A 17,530-nucleotide genomic window follows, 5' to 3' on the forward strand; every position below is an offset into this window, starting at 1 on the left:
AAAAGCATTTATTTCTGGGCCGGCCCCGTGGCTTAGCAGTTAAGTGTGCATGCTCCGCTACTGGTGGCCCGGGTTCGGATCCCGGGTGTGCACCGACGCACCGCTTCTCCAGCCATGCTGAGGCCGAGTCCCACATACAGCCACTAGAAGGATGTGCAGCTATGACATACAACTATCTACTGGGGCTTTGCGGGGGCGGGGGGGAAGAAGAGGAGAAGGATTGGCAATAGATGTTAGCTCAGAGCCGGTCTTCCTGAGCAAAAAGAGGAGGATTAGCACAGATGTTAGCTCAGGGCTGATCTTCCTCACACACACACAAAAAAAAGCATTTATTTCATATGATTGCTGTGAAAATTAAATTAATTAATACTTGAAAGCACTTAGTAAGCCTGGTACCTAAATACTCAGCAAATGTTAAGTATTCTTATGAACAATCATTTCTTAAATGCCCAAGTGTGTCATATAAAGATAAAAAAAAAAGAATGATCTTTTTTTTAAGGAACTGTCCTATTATTATGATGGTCTTATTTTTCTAGCAACTAGTAAAATCTAGCACTGAAACATATTTCAGAAAAAATATTTAGTATGCATAATACCTAATAGCATCACTCCTTCCTCTATAAAGACATATATCAGTCCTAAAATTACAAGAAAAATAAACATTAATTAAATTATTAATTTAAATTAGTTAAATCATCATTTAGTTCAGTATTCCTAAGATTATAAATCCTAAATAGTAAGAGAATGTTCAAAGATGACTTTCAAGTAATTAAAAAGTTTATGCAGCTTTTCTCATATAAAATATCCTTAAACTAATTAACATCTTTGAAATAACCATGCATTGTATACATTAACGAAACTATTTTATATTAATATCAGTCATCACCCAATATCAATAACAAAATAAATAACATTTATATCCACTTACTGCAATCTCTCTACAAGCCGACATGGATATTCCTGTGCCTTCAATTTGCTTCAATGCATATTCCTTTTCATCTTTTCTGCATATGAACAAAAAAAAATTATTTTTTCCTACACATTATTTTCAGGTTCAAAATTATAACTACAAAAACAATGAAAATGCACTAGTCTCTCAGTGATATGTAAACATTCTCACTATGCATGCATTGCTTATTATTTCTGATAATATTTCAACCACAGAAACATGAAATACCAAAAGAAATTCATGTCACAATGAAAACACCAGACAGAGCCAAAACACAAAATTCAAAATTAAAACAGAAGAGGATACTAAACACGGCATTAGTTTCAAAAAGTATAAATATAAACTTAAGCATATTGCAAGATAATTCTACTCCTGTCTTAATTATCTGGAATCTAGGAAAGCATTCTGTTATAAACATTAACCACAAAAATAAATGACAGATGTAAACTCTTATATTCATTTAAAGTAATTTCATAGTAAAAGAAGCATTTAATAGGAGGCAGGAGATACAGAAGAATGTCGACCCACTGGGACAGCCTAGTTCTTACCTAGGATAGGGGACATTGAAAAGCCCCAAGACCTCAAACAAAAGCCTTGGAAAGACTTCAAAACTCTAGCCACCAACATTTCATTTTCAACAACTCTAGAACAAACCCAGTAGTTACAATGAATTTTCCAAATAATGGAGGTAGGATTAGGAATTCTGGGCAACCTCAATAATTACCAGAGTGCTTAACCAAGCAAAGATGGTAGTTCAATAATAGTGATATAGTCCATAAAAACTATAATATATCAGATGAGTGGCTAGTGCAGCACACTATCCTCAGGGTACTGACACCAGAACTAGCCACACCATGGTCCCAGCTCAATGTCACAAACGTGGTTCATATGGTGAGTTGTTCTGATAAGAGGAGTGTAATCCATCCCTCTGAGTTTTGTCTTTTGATTATATTAGAGCCTCAGCAAGGTATCACCATGTCATGATGGTTTTGTCAAATGATAGTACCTAAGTACATCATTTTACGTGACTTTTGAAGATCTTCACATCATCTATGTTTTGGGCAAATAAATGATTTGGGCAAATAAAGGTTACTTTCTCCCATAATTACTTTGAAAATTACATCCATTTTTCTTCCAATACATGGCATTCAAGAAATAATCAGGCAGGGCCGGCCCTGTGGCTTAGCGGTTAAGTGCGCGCGCTCCGCTGCTGGCGACCCGGGTTCGGATCCCGGGCGCGCACCGACGCACCGCTTCTCCGGCCATGCTGAGGCCACGTCCCACATACAACAACTAGAAGGGTGTGCAGCTATGACATACAACTATCTACTGGGGCTTTGGGGGGAAAAAATAAATAAATAAAATCTTTAAAAAAAAAAAAAAGAAATAATTAGGCAGCATTTTGATAAACAGAAAACGCACCAGATATGTCAACAGGATAGACTGTTATACAATTATTAAAATGATAATCATGAAGGTCATTAGAAACATGGAAAATGTTTACCATATACTACTGAGAAAATACACAATTATACCACATCAAAGTACACAATTATACCACATAAAAATATACATCTGGACATATGTTGAAGATGATATAAAAAATGAAAAAGAGTTGTGTTAAGATGTGGGAAGTTATGTTAACTAACTTTAGCGCTAATATTATATTGTCTTTTAAATTAGAATTAGAGAGAAAAGGAAGTAGCCAAAATAATTTAACATTCTGAAAATAGTCACCTACAAAAACAGTCTTTAGTACTTTTAGTACTTTCAAAGTGGTATCTTAGGCATGTTTTAAAGAGCAAAGTCAAAAACAGGGAAAGCTTAAGTTATCATTTTTTCTTTTTTCTCCATCCTGTTTCCTCTAAACATAAAACAAGGCTTTTTTTCAGACCACCCAGAAACCAGCAAGAAGTACAAGCAGCAGGTGACTGAATGTAATTAAAGCCAAATGTCCCCCCACCTTAAATGTATGTGTGGGTATATCTGTGAAAGCACTGTGCCTGAGATGCTTAACACATGCTTACAGTGTAAATTTCACACATTTAATAATTAAATTAACTAAGTATTTAAATTTAATAAATTCTTAAAACAAAATTATATAAGCTTTCTGACAAAATTTTCATATGAAATAATTTTTTTAAACAGAAATATTTCAATCCTCAGTTCCCCTAAATGAGGTGCTCCAGAAGCTCATGTAATTGCATAGTTTTATTTTTAATACTGTAAAGAATATTACACAATCTGGATAGGTTATAGTTGCTATGGAAACTATAAGATTTTTGCAGTAAGTCAAAAAGTGCAAAATTAACACATCACATTAATGACTTTCGAATTTCACATCCAGGCTGTCAAAGGAATTTGAAAGCTTGAGCAGAACAGACTGAAGCATAGGCCTCTTACTCTGAATTATTTGGATAGGATCTAGGAACAAACCCAGTAGTCATTTCACTTAATACACTTAAATATAACTTTCATCGCTAAATTAATAAAATACTCAAAGATCTGCAAACTTAAGATTTATTTGCAGCTTTTAAACTGAGAATGAAGGAAAGTATCATTCCCATTTCTCTTGTATATTAACTGTCAGATGATAAGTGATGATGTGGCACCTCTGAGGTTCACCATATGAAGAAGTGGCAGAATCCCAGAGGGCATATGGGACTTTCACCACTGTGCTACGTCAGTGCCAATCTTCAGTCAGATGCCAGTACCTTAGTTATGAAAACTAAAGATGCGTCCTTTCCCACAATCCCCACAAATATTTCAATGACTAGCACACGGGCAGGGAAGATTTATTGCTCTCAACTCGTGTGAGTGCCCCTCTCCCAGAGTCCCTCCCAGTGGTAGTGGCAATTCACACCCCATAGCTTATATGTCTAGGCACACATAATATTAAGTAACATAAAGATCCAATTTATTCCTTTACATGACAAGGCTAAAAAGCAGGTGAACCTAGCCTACACTGCTGAGATAGCCTGGCTTTTAGAGGCAGCTTAGTTCTTCCTTAAAATTAATTTTATTTTTAAATAAAAATAGTTTAGTTTATTATTTACTATCATAAAGACAGACAAAGCAATTCTAAAGGCTAAGGGAAATTGCCTTCTAAATTTGAGTGCATTGGGGCCAGCCCCATGGCTTAGTGCTTAAGTGCGCGCGCTCCACTACTGGGGGCCCAGGCGCGCACTGACGCACCGCTTGTCTGGCCATGCTGAGGCCGCGTCCCACATACAGCAACTAGAAGGATGTACAACTATGACATACAACTATCTACTGGGGCTTTGTGGAGAAAAAGGGAAAAAAAAAAAAAAGGAGAAGGATTGGCAATAGATGTTAGCTCAGCGCAGGTCTTCATCAGCAAAAATAGGAGGGCTGGCATGGATGTTAGCTCAGGGCTGATCTTCCTCACAAAAAAAAAAAAAAGAAAGAAAGAAAAGATGAGTGAATTCAAGCTCAAGCAAGCTGAGGGAAACATTTTAGTCTTCAGACTAACAGGGTTAAAATCCTTTTTTATTTCTAAGGAAAATGGAAAAGTCTTACTATTTTATTTTACATCAACAACAAACAACTACTGAGTAAATATTTTATGTCCCAGCACTGTGCCAAACTCGGAGGATGAACAAAATTAGAGACTGGCTACCCTCGATAACACAGAGTTCACAATCCACCTGGAAAGAGATTCTGGGTGAGTGGGGAATATAAATAACTCTGATATGACTCTCTCTGTTCCCAAGAGATGTGCATAACAGGTACAGAGAGAATGAGACTAGTATTTCTTTCAGAGCTTTCCCCCCCAACCTGAGGATTATTTGCCCTGAGCTAACATCTGTGGCCAGTCTTTTTTTTTTTTTTTTCTTCATGTGAGCCGCTGCCACAGCATGGCCACTGACAGACAAGTGGTGTGGTTCTGCACCCGGGAACCAAACCTGGGCCGCTGAAGCAGAGCACACCGAACTTTACCCACTAGGCCATCGGCGCTGGCCCTCTTTCAAAGCTTTAAGGAGAGTAACTACATGAGCGATGCCTTTAAGGGAGGAGTTCTTCAGGCAAAGAAGGGATGAGGGTCAGAGAACTCCAGGCAGAAGCATGGCATGAGAAAAATACCAGAGGCATATTCAGGCAACTGCTGGTATTTGGTATGGCGGGAAGCTGAGGGCATGATGACAAGGGGCAGGAGATCAGGTTAGAAAAGCAAAGGGAAGGGACCATGTGAGTTCTGCAAAGAAGCTTGTACTTCATATGTAAACAGAGTAGAACGAAAGGTTTTCAGAACAGAGAAGGTACATTAACAGATCTTTGCTCAGAAAGATAACTGGGGTAACTACAAACCAGTGGCAGAGCAAACATCTGACAGGTTGCTCAAGCGGCCAGATAAGGGAAGATGAAGGACTAGATTAGAATGGACTAGAATTAGTGGCAGATGAAAACAAATATGGATTCAAAAGACATTTCTAAGTCAGAACTGACATAATTTAGTAACAAATTTGACTCTATAGGTGAAGGAAAGGAAGACTCTGAAGATGGATGAAGTTTCCACTTTGTCTAATTGTGTGAATGATAACACTATTAACCAGAGAAATGATCACATGAATAAATGGAGACCAGGAAATATAAAATTTTTTTCTAAAGGCAATGAAAGTTACATATGAAGATTAATCTTCTTAGGAAGGACTGAGATTAGAGATGTGAAAAACAATTAGGAGGTTACTGCAATGTAAGTGTGAGAAGGTGAGAACCTGGATTAGTATAACAGAATGTTAGCTCCTAACAGGGCTTAAGATAACCCTGTTACAACCTCCTCATCTTAAAGATGAAGAAGCTAGGTCAGCAGATAGCAGCAGAGCTGAGACGAAATCCTCCAATTTCAAGCTCAACATTCTCCATAACAGAGTGTAACAGTAAGACTGGAGAAAAGAAGGAACACTTGTGACAAGACTGGAGAAAAGAAGGAATACTTGTGACAGTCATTTTAAAGAGAAATTGGCAGGACCAAATGAATAAATAATGAAGATTAAGAAGGCTGAATCAAGGATAAGTCTGAAGTTCTGAGCTGGTTGATGGGGAAGATGATACCACTGAGAACAAAACTTGGGTCAGATCTCACTCAGAAGTTTCTTCAGCTCATAAATGATTCTTTTAGATAGAAAGAAACTCCAACCAAAATTAAAAATATCTGAGAAGTTCAGAAAGGAAATGTCCTAAAGATGTTTCCTGAGAGCCTACCATAGTAGTTTCAGATTGAAAGCACTTGAGCCTACAGATGTGATATTGGATTGAAGGAAGTAGCACATAGATAAAGCGACTTTTTTTTTTTTTTTTTGAGAAAGATCAGCCCTGAGCTAGCATCCGTGCTAATCCTCCTCTTTTTGCTGAGGAAGACTGGCTCTGAGCTAACATCTATGGCCAATCCTCCTCCTTTTTTTCTCTTTCTCCCCAAAGCCCCAGTAGATAGTTGTATGTCATAGTTGCACATCCTTCTAGTTGCTGTATGTGGGACGCGGCCTCAGCATGGCCGGAGAAGCGGTGCGTTGGTGTGCGCCCGGGATCCGAACCTGGGCCGCCAGTAGCAGAGCGTGTGCACTTAACTGCTAAGCCACGGGGCCAGCCCGATAAAAAAAGCCTGGACTTTTTGATGTCCAGGAAAGAACTTGAGTCAAGAAGAGAAAGAGGGAGGGAGACAAAGAGAGAGAGAACAAAAGACAGAAGAACAATTTCTGAACACTTCTCTCTCACAACCCCTAGGAAAACACACAATTCTATGAATTCGTCCTCTAAGTATTCTTTTCCAAAACTTAAGAGTAGAATGAAATAACAAAATCATCAGAAATTAGTATCCAAGGTGGTACAGTATTACCAGTTTTTATAACTAAGTGTTACCAATAAGACATTCTTCAAATAATATGACACCTGAATCTTGCCAACAATTTTTTACTTCAAGAAGAAGGCTGGCATAAATCAATGCTACATCCCTTTCCTTTAATATATGATGATTTGGCTTAGCAGATTAAGAGTCTTCCACATCACACAGAAAAATAAGAAAAAAATAAAATGGAATAAAAATTTGGAAAAACAAAAACCAAAAAAGATCATTTAGTTTTACATTGGTATCATTCTGAATTATTCAATACCATGAACTCAGTATTCGGCCAGCCTAGTAGTAGTGATTCTTTCCTTATTTCGGAACTCTTTCCTTTATTATATAATACCATAATATTTTTAAATTTTTCAAAAATGAATTAAAAAAATTAAATAAATGACAGTGATATCTATGTATGTATCACACAGCTTCAGCAGTCATCAACACATGGCCAGTCTTATTTCCACTGCCTTCCCTTTTCTTGATTATTTTGAAACAAAATCCAGACATCATATCACTTCATTTATGGTAAACAGTTCATCTCCATAACATTTTTAATTATCAGGAATTTTTTTGGTTTAAATGATAATAGTCCTTTAAAATAATTCTGAAATATTAAAAATCTTGTAACACAAGGTACTGTTATTATTTTATAGTCTCCTTATTAATAAATAATGTCAAATAATACTAGCACCTTCTTTATGCTTTCATCTATCAAATATTTCATCTACTCATTCTCTAAACATCACTAAAATACAGTAATAGTTCTCCCTTATTCAAGTTCAGGATTCCCTTGCAACATGGAAATCTGACAACAGTTTATCTTTTGCCTTCATCCTTTAGAAAGACTGCCTTCATTTCTCAAAAACTGCTTAATATATCTCTTTCTCTAAAAAACAATCTTCATTTTATACTATTTCCTTCGTTCAGAATTCCAATTCAGACAAACATTTACTATTTTAAAGGTTCTAAAATGATAAAATTTCAGAAACTATTACAGCAAAGTCTTACTGCTCAGAAGTGATTTTAATTAAAACAAATGTATCTGCAATAATGCCTTAAGACTTCAGGCATCAAAAGTGTTAAGTTTAAAATAACTAAGGACTATATTACACAGAAAGTAATCATTAATAAATATTCAGTGTAAACCAATTTTTTATATAAAACACTATATTCCTTTGAGAATTCATGAATCTCAAGTCAGGCTTACTTGCTATAGAAGGTAATGTAACAAGTAATGTCTTTCAGAAATATTTTACTAAGCATGTGCTGTGTGCCAGGCATTGTGCTGGACTCTAAGAACAGTAGCAAGAACAAGATGATCTTTTCCCTTGTGAACCTTTACATAGAGAGACACTTACAAGCAATGGACACAATCTGATAAGCACTATAACAGATGTCTGTGCAAAATACATCAGATAAAGAATGGAAAGAAGGGTTTGGTTCTGATAGAGGGGATAGATAGAAACGGCTATCAGGTAAACAATTTTCAAAGGGAATATCCCAGTGGACCTTGAGAGCTGAGCAGGATTTCACTAAGCAAAGAAGAGGGATGGGGCCTTATGGACAGCAGAAACATATGGACAAAGTCTGAAGATTAAAATCCACACTATATTCGTATACCTGAAATGTACACAATGCAAGCCAATATGACCTCAATAAAATAATTTTTTAAATAGTAATTGGTAGGTATTCAGTAAACTTGTTGAGTAAATGAATGAAATAAATGAATCTGAACAATAAAAAAAATCCACTCCATATTCAAAAAATTAGCAAAAGACAAGTATAGCTAGAACACGAGATGAAGTAACACATGAAAAGAGCAAAGAAGATGGAATTAGCATGGTCTTGTATGGTATGCTAAAAAGTTGGCATTTTTCCTGCATAATGGGAAGCCATCAGAGGTTTTCAAGCAAGAGAAATATACCATCAAACAGGTATTCTCAATAAGCAAATAGTGTGCAGGATGGATCCGAGGATTTAAAGCCAGAGGAAGGAAGGCCGTGGTAAAAGTTCTGAAAAGGATTGACGAGGACCAAAATTAGAGTCAATATAATAAGAAGGGAGGGAATGTATTCAAGAGGCATTCCAGAGACAGACTTACCTATTGTGGCCAAATATATACGGGCACATTGCAGGCATTAAAGAAATATTTGACGAATAAATGTGTATGCACACGTGTGTACATGCATATAAGGGAGCTAAGCAGACAGCCAGAGAAGAAGTTGAAGATAACTGAGGTTTCTAGCCAGAGGGTGGTCTCAGTGAAATTAAAACCATTTACACTACACCTTCTACGTAGCCCCCCCAAAAAAGAACAGTACTGACAATGAATCAGTTTGCACGTACAAAATAAATTCATTTGAATATGTTAATTTTGACGTGGCTACTGGACAGCCAAGGAGAAGATGAACAAAAGGAAATAAGCAGAATTTAGAAAGTAGAATTTAGAAAAGAAAACACCACTCTACAGGCGACTGTTAAAACCATAGAAGTAAATCTGATCGCAAAGAGAAAGACCACAGAAGAAAAAAAGAGCTGAAGACGGTGGCCAGTGCTCTTTCACATCGTGGCACCTCCTAACGTGAACATTTGCACTGTGTAGCAGGGTAAACCGACAGAGCTCACAGGCAGAGGTGTAGGGATTCAAGGCTTCCACTGCCCCGAACCCCACTGGTGGCCAGAGAACTTAGAGGATGAAGAATAGGGCCCATAACCCATTCACAGCACCCATGCCACAGGAGTTGGGAAGCCCTTCTCTAGTAAATGCCACCCTTCAACAGGCTGCAGAAGGAGAAACTTTTAAAAGTCCTTGATAATAGGCAAATCTAGATGTGAGACACTCTATAAGAAAACTGGCCTGGATCCTAAAAAAAAAAAAAAGAGTGGGGAGATAAGTCTACTCAAGACATAAAACAACCAAATACTATGCATGAAAACCTTGACCAGATTGTGGTTCAAATAAAAACAGCTATAAAAGTTTATGTGTAGGACATCTGCAAAAATTTGAATATAGACTAGATATTACACGATATATTTTATCATGGTTAATTTTATTTTTTAACTTTTATTAATTGTCTTAAATGTAGGAAAATGGTATTGTGGTTATGCAGGAGAACATCCTTATTCTTAGGAGATGTAGGTTCAAGTGTTTTGGGGTAGCATGTCATGACACTGGCAACTTAATTTCATATGGTTCAATGACAACAAAAAACAAGTTTATTCATATACAAAGTGAGAGATAAAGTAAATATAGAAAAATCTAGGTGGAGGGCATGTGGGTATTCATTGTTGTAGAGTTTGAACTTGTCTGCTTTTACAAAACTTTTCTTAATTAAAAAAAATTGAGAAGGGAAGTAACTAATAAGCTTCAGTTAGAGAGTTAAAAGAAAAACAATAAGAAAGTTGTATACAGAAGTCAAAAAACAGGTATTAAAAGGTTGGTGCGGGCCGGCCCCGTGGCTTAGCGGTTGAGTACGTGCGCTCCGCTGATGGCGGCCCAGGTTCGGATCCCGGGCACGCACCAACGCTCCGCTTCTCCGGCCATGCTGAGGCCGCGTCCCACATACAGCAACTAGAAGGATGTGCAGCTATGACGTACAACTATCTACTGGGGCTTTGGGGGGAAAATAAATAAATAAATAAAATTATTAAAAAAAAAAAGGTTGGTGGGCAAAATCATCAAAGGCAGAAGCAAAGTCAAACAGGAGAGAATGGAAGAGTTAGTTTATCATATTCGAGAGCTGCTGGTGTTCTGCAAGAGCCTGACTAGTGCAGCAAGCACTTGGTTCAAAGCTTTCTCAAGGACTGTACCATACTCTCCTTTGTATTACAATTACTTATAATTGACTCATGGTTTTTTTCCCCAACTCCAAATGAGGAAGGAGACTGACTATCTTACTCATTTCTGTACATTCTTTGGGAGCTAACAAAGTGCCTTGCAAATAGTAGAAACTAAACATTTGTTGCATTGAAATAAATTTATTAGTCTTGATCAACTTAAATACTTGCAGCATAGTAGAAAATCTGGAAAACTTTCTTTTAAAAATATATACTCTAGGGACCAGCCCGGTGGCGTAGTGGTTGGGTTCACGTGCTCCACTTCAGTGGCCAAGGGTTCACAGGTTCAGATCCCAGGAGCAGACCTATACACTGCTCATCAAGCCATGCTGTGGCGGCATCCCACATACAAAATAGAGGAAGATGGGCACAGATGTTAGCTCAGGGCCAATCTTCCTCAAAAAAAAAAAGCAAACCCATATATATGTATATATACACTCTAAAGATAAAAGTAAAATATTCTGGAAAATAAAATTAAAATGACTAATAATCAAACACCAATATTTTTACTGCAAAAGTAATCATATCCAAAAATTCACCAGAAGGCAACTATCTCCTTTTAGGAAGGAAGGAGAAAAATATAAATGTTTTGTCATCCTCAAATCTAACACTGTCACGGGGCCGGCCCCGTGGCTTAGTGGTTAAGTGCGCGCGCTCCGCTACTGGCGGCCCGGGTTCGGATCCCGGGCGTGCACCAACACACCGCTTGTCCAGCCATGCTGAGGCTGAGTGCCACATACAGCAACCAGAAGGATGTGCAACTATGACATACAACTATCTAATGGGGCTTTGGGGGAAAAAAAAAAGGAGGAGGATTGGCAATAGATGTTAGCTCAGAGCCGGTCTTCCTCAGCAAAAAGAGGAGGATTGGCATGGATGTTAGCTCAGGGCTGATATTCCCCACAAAAAAAAAAAAAAATCTAGCACTGTCAGATCAGACAGAACTAGATCAACAACCAGCTCCTTTAGGTACATTTTCAGATTTCAGTCTTTGTGAAATCATCTCAAATCATAAGTATCAGTGAAAAACAAATACTCAAAAGAGAAATTAATATTCAAGAGGTCAAAAACAACACAAAATTTAAATATATATAAGTTTTTCACCATACTACTGAAGGTTCTGCTAAACCTACACCACCGAGGAATCTTCTTTTGATAAAATTTAGGTTTTGCATGTTTTTCCTAGCTGATCTTAACTACTGGGATAAGAGAGAATGTGATATTGTGATATAATAAGAAATATATATTTTGGTCTTCCTCCAGGGTTCCTCACTCACATCTCCTAAAACTTGTGTAATTTCTTAAGTGATTAGAGCATAGGAACATCTTTTATTATAATATTTGGGTTTTGTTCCTGGAATAGCTCCAGGATAAAAGTAAAAGAAGCTCTTTTGTTATTCATAACAAACCGCTTTCAATCACTCCTGAGTTTATGTTAATGAGGTGATCTTTGGAAAGTCCCTAGATAACCACTGGATGGGGGCTGGTTGCCAGGGGAACAAACCAGGTGATTAGAACTTTCAGCAACTCCCCCAAAGTGACCCCCATCCCCAAGAAGGGGGCTGGAGGTTGAATTAATCACCAACGGTCAATGATTTAATCAATCATGCCTACATAATAAAGCCTCCATAAAAATCTCTAAAGTGCAGAGTTCAGAGATCTTCTGGGTTGGTGAACTAGAACACATTCACTTGCCAGGAGGGAAGCACACCCCAAAACTCCATGAGGACAGAAGCTCCTGTGCTCAGGACCCCTCTGGACATAGACCTAGCCCTATGTATTCTTCATCTGGCTGTTCATTTGTATCTTTTAACATCTCCTTTGTAATAAACCAGTAATCTAGTAAGTAAACTGTTTTCCTGAGTTCTGTGATCCATTCTAGCAAATAATTGAACCTCAGGAGGGTGCCATGGGAACCTCCGATTTGTAGCCGGTCAAACAGAAGTTGTGAGTAACTTGGGGACCCACCACTTGTGACTGGAGTCTTATGTGGGGGGCAGTCTGTGGGATGGAGCCCTTAACCTGTGGCGTCTGCACCAACTCCGAGCAAGAAGCAGTTAGTGTTGGTCGAAATTGAGTTAAATTGTAGGATACCCAGCTAGCGTGGGAAAATTGGTCAGTATGGGAAAAAACCCACACATCTGGTGTCAGAAGTGTTCTGGGAAGTGTTGGGTGTAAGTAGAGCTCAGAATAGAGAGAGAAACAGAGTTTTTCCTTTCAGAGAGTCTATTTCCTAACATAATAAGTATCTTTTCTAGAAACCAAATCATCTGAACCATTATAATCCACAATCCTTTAAATACACTTGAAATAAAAAAGTGAATTCCTTTAAGGACTTTACTTGAAACTTTAATCAACATGGCACATAAATCATAAAGTAAAAAGTCAGGCATTAGCTATTAACAATTAATTTTCTTTTAAAAGTTTCCATATAGGTTGACCTGATTTAGTCTGCATAAAAATTCTGGTAAACCTAATGTTGTCAAATGATCCATTTCATAAGAATGTCAACCTAAGATCAAATTCTAGTCACTAAAAAACTAAAAAACAAGGAGTTAGGAAAATAAAGCTGCTGCCCATCTGAGAACAAAGATAAATACCAATAATAGTGAGCCTATCAACTCATAACTTATGAGGGGAAAATCGTATTTTTTTATCATTAAATCATCTTTAAAACATAAAAATTAATACTATCTAGTACCACAACACATTTATAAAAAGAGTTATAATAACAGCTATATTTATATAGTACCTAGTAGGAGGCAGGCACCCTTCTACGAGTTTCAACTATATTAACTCCTTTAATCCTTACAACTCGCTGTGAAGCAGGTACTATTACCATCCCCATTGTACAGATAAGGACACTGAAAGCAGAGAGGTTAAGTAACTCACTCTAGATCACACAGCTAGTTAAGAGGCAGATCCAGGATTCACCTGCATCTAGGAAGTCTAGCTCCAGAGGCTACTGTGCTTTTATAATCACTATAGCATGTCTTCTTAATTTAAAAAGGGAATAGCATGTCTCAAGGCTCAGAGGCAAAAAAAGAGCACGATGCATGTGAAGTCCAGTAAGGCTGGTTTAGAATAGGGGAAAGCAAGTTAAAGCTGAAGAAGGAGGCAAGGCCAGATCAGGCAGAACAGGTAAGGAAACTGGACTTCATCCCAAGAAAAAAAGGATTTTAAGCAATCTGTGTTTTTATGAATAGTTTGGAAGTGAAGAGGGCACAGGGAGACTAGTTATGAGGCCTTTGCAGTAATTTAAGTAAGAGATGACTACAGTCTAAATTAGGATGGTAACAGAGGGAATAAAAAGAAATGGATGGATCTGAAAGATAATTAGGAAACAGTATGAACAACAGAACATGTGGTTAAGAAACAAGAGAAAGAAAAGCAAGAATGATTCTCAGTCTCAGGCTTGGACAACTGATGACAGTGGTACCATTCACTGGGTAAAAAAGAACAGATTGGGTAAGTTTCAGATAAACTGAAGTTGAGAGAACAGTGGTGTCGTCTAAATGTCCAGATGTCCAAAAGGCATTTGGATGAACCTGTAGCTTAGAAGGGAGACATGGGGTAGGGAGAGAAAGACGTGCAAGTATTTAGAAACTGAACAGAGAAAACAGAACACTGAAGAACATCATTTAAGGAAAAGGATCCCACAGTATTAATAATGTAACTTCATTATTTGGTGCTTAACACTGCTAAGTGGTTTCTAACTATTTTACTTTACTCTGGTCTTCCCAACTAAACACCAAGTTCACCAAAGCAAAGGGCCTTTGCAACTCCTCAGCTTTTAGCATATGAATGACTGTTTGTGAGGTACTTAACCAACTGAGATACGGGGAAGGGATAAATAATATACTTGATTTTAGGAAAATCCTTTTTTGGGGATTCCTTTGATCTTCCGTTTTTTCCCCAGGCTTTTGCTCCCTCTGTACTTGCTGCACTGATTGCTCTAACCCAGCAAAGACGAGCTGCACGACCGATGATGTGCAAGTTATGTAATGGGTCCTGTGATCTACTCTCATACTCAACACCTAATAAGCAAATCCAGGAGAAATTATTTTAAGAGAAAAATGGAGGAGAGGAGTTCTTGTTTAAAATAAAAGGCAAAATTTGTTCTCTTGCATTTTACTACTACAGTAGAAATTTTTATGTTATATTGTCAAATCATCAAATACTTGCTGTTTTTGGCCCTCAGTCCTTTCCACACTGACTGATCTCCTTGATCTTTTGCCTTATTCTTCCTACCCATCAGACAAGATCAAGCTTTCCAGAAATTTTGTGAACACTCTAGCCTGAGGTCAAAGCTCTCTTCCCAGCATTCACCAAGCATATCTCTGTACTATACATGTGACATTCCTCATATACCACTTTGATGGTAACTTTTCCATAGTGTGTGATTTAAAGAGCTTGGGGTATGGAATCATACATCTGTTATACTAAGTCACACAGCTAATAAGTTACTCATACCCTTATGTTACCAGTTTTTGCATCTGTAAATTGGGAATAATAATACTAACATCACACGATTGGTTTGAAGATAAATGAGGTCACATATGTAAAGTACCTAGCACAGTGTCCAGCACCCACTACAGGCTTGATGAATAGATGAAAAGCAATAAGATATATTGGAGTATATGAGGAAGCCATCTGGTTTAAAACTAATTCGGTCTGACCCTGTCCAGAAAGGCCAGATGTGGCCTGTCAAGCATGCACTGTACATCTGCTTTAAACCTTTACAATGTCCCAAAGCCAGGAATGATGCCCTTAAAGATAGGGATGTATGTCTTCCCCCCATATCAGCATTTCTTTATAGATAAGCATTTCTTCCCAGAAACTAAGGATTAATTACTGACCTACTGTGCTTATCTCATGACCACTGACCTGCTGACCACCAACCTGCTGTGCTTGTGACCACTGACCTGCTGTGCTAGCAAAGCATCTCGTGACTGCAGTAAAAGGGATATTCCTGTCATATATGATGTACGTTCCTTGTTCCAAGATGGTATATAACCACTCTACACCCCGCTTCTTTGGAGCGCTTCCTTCTTTGGTGAAGGTCATTTCTCCCAGGCTATAGTCATCAAAACTGGCTCATATAATAAACTCACCCCCATTTTGATTTATAGATTGATTATGGATTATTTGCATCGACAGGCTCAAGAAATACTAGTTTCTGCGTCAACACTGTAAACTTTTCTTAAAAGAATATGAAAGAATTTCATGAATAGACATTTCAATTAGAATGCTTAGGAAAGGACACAAGAATAAGAGTTTTTGGCAATTACATATCAGCAAAAATGGAACATGAGATTTGAAATTAACATTTCCTACATGGGGGCTGGCCCCGTGGCATAGCAGTTAGGTGCACGCACTCTGGTGCTGGTGGCCCCAGGTTCAGATCCCCGGCGCACACCGATGCACCGCTTGTCAGGCTACGCTGTGGCGGAGTCTCACATGAAGTAGAGGAAGATCGGCACAGATGTTAGCTCAGGACCAGTCTTCTTCAGCAAAAAGAGGAGGATTGGCATGGATGTTAGCTCAGGGCTGATCTTCCTCACACACACAAAAAAACATTTCCTACATGGATAATAAGTTTCTTGAGAGGAGGTATCATTATCATGTGTGTCTTTGTAGCCACCACAATACCTTGCAACTAACAATCAAATATTTGATGGATTAATTAATTGATTAGAGGACTGATGTTATTGGTTATCTGCCTTTTCTTATAAGATGGAGGTTTACAGTAAGAGTCTAGAATTAAGTTTTTCATTCAACAAATAGTTATGTCTACTGCAGTGCATATTGGACACCACAAGGGTTGCAATAACATACTGAGGTATAATCTTTGCCCTACAGAAGTTCACAAGAGAGTAGAGGAACTAAGTAATATGCACAGTTACTAAATATAAGGCATTATATGAAAAACTGCCAAAATCTCACCATTTAAAATATTTTTATAATCATCAATTTAATCCTATCTTTCTCGTAGAAATTTAGGTGACTGAGAGGAGGGGGAAGGAGTCCTCCTACGGAGCAGTACTTTACATCTTTTATACTACTGATTAGGATAATCTATTGAGATTATCACACTTCATGAAGACAAACTAGATGGTTTCCCCCCTAAGATCAGGAACAAAGGCAAGGACGTCTGCTTTCACCAATCCTATTCAATATCATACAGGAAGTCCTAGCTAACATAATAAAAAAAAAAGAAAAAGTAGACAGACTGAGAAGAAAGAAATAAAACTGTGTTTGTTCACAGAGGATATGACTGTCTTTGAAGAAAATCCCAAAGAATCAACAAAAAAACTCCTGGAACAAATAAATGATTATAGTAAGGTTGCAGGATACAAGGTTAATATACAAAAGTCAATTGTTTTCTTATATACCAGCAATGAAAAGCTGGAATTGGAAATTAAAAACACAATAAGATTTACATTAGCACCAAAAAAAAAAGAAATACTTAGGTATAAATCTAATAAAACATGTATACGATCTATACAAGGAAAACTACACGACTGAAGAAAGAAATCAAAAAATATCTAAATAAAGGAAGAGAGATTGCATGTATGTGGCTAAGACGACCCAGTATTGTCAAGATGTCAGTTTTTCCCAATTTGAGCTACAGATTCAACACAATCCTAATCAAAATCCCAGCTAGTTATTTTGTGGACATTGACAAAATGCCTCTCAAGTTGATATGGAAAAGCAAAAGATCCAGAACAGCCAACACAATATTGAAGAAGAAAAAGGCAGAAAACTGACATTACCCTACTTCAAGACTTACTATAAAACTGCAGCAATCAAGACAGGGTAGTATTGGTGAAAGAAAAGGCAAATGGATCAATGGAACAGAATAGAGAGCCCAGAAATAGATC

At 37.6% G+C, this 17,530-nt stretch overlaps 1 protein-coding gene across 2 annotated transcripts in view; it reads right to left on the bottom strand.

Moving 5' to 3' along the window:
• Positions 1 to 17,530, bottom strand: part of CDK19 (cyclin dependent kinase 19) — a 158,189-nt gene that overhangs the window by 104,005 nt on the left and 36,654 nt on the right. For both annotated transcript variants that reach the window (XM_004422211.3, XM_014781161.2), the window contains one exon: positions 929 to 1,004. In XM_004422211.3, the coding sequence (XP_004422268.1) occupies positions 929 to 1,004 (76 nt within the window). The remainder of the gene's footprint in view (positions 1 to 928; positions 1,005 to 17,530) is intronic.

The sequence above is a fragment of the Ceratotherium simum genome, chromosome 19 (assembly GCF_057802395.1).
Source record: "Ceratotherium simum simum isolate JZ-2026a chromosome 19, ASM5780239v1, whole genome shotgun sequence".
Lineage (NCBI taxonomy): Eukaryota > Metazoa > Chordata > Mammalia > Perissodactyla > Rhinocerotidae > Ceratotherium > Ceratotherium simum.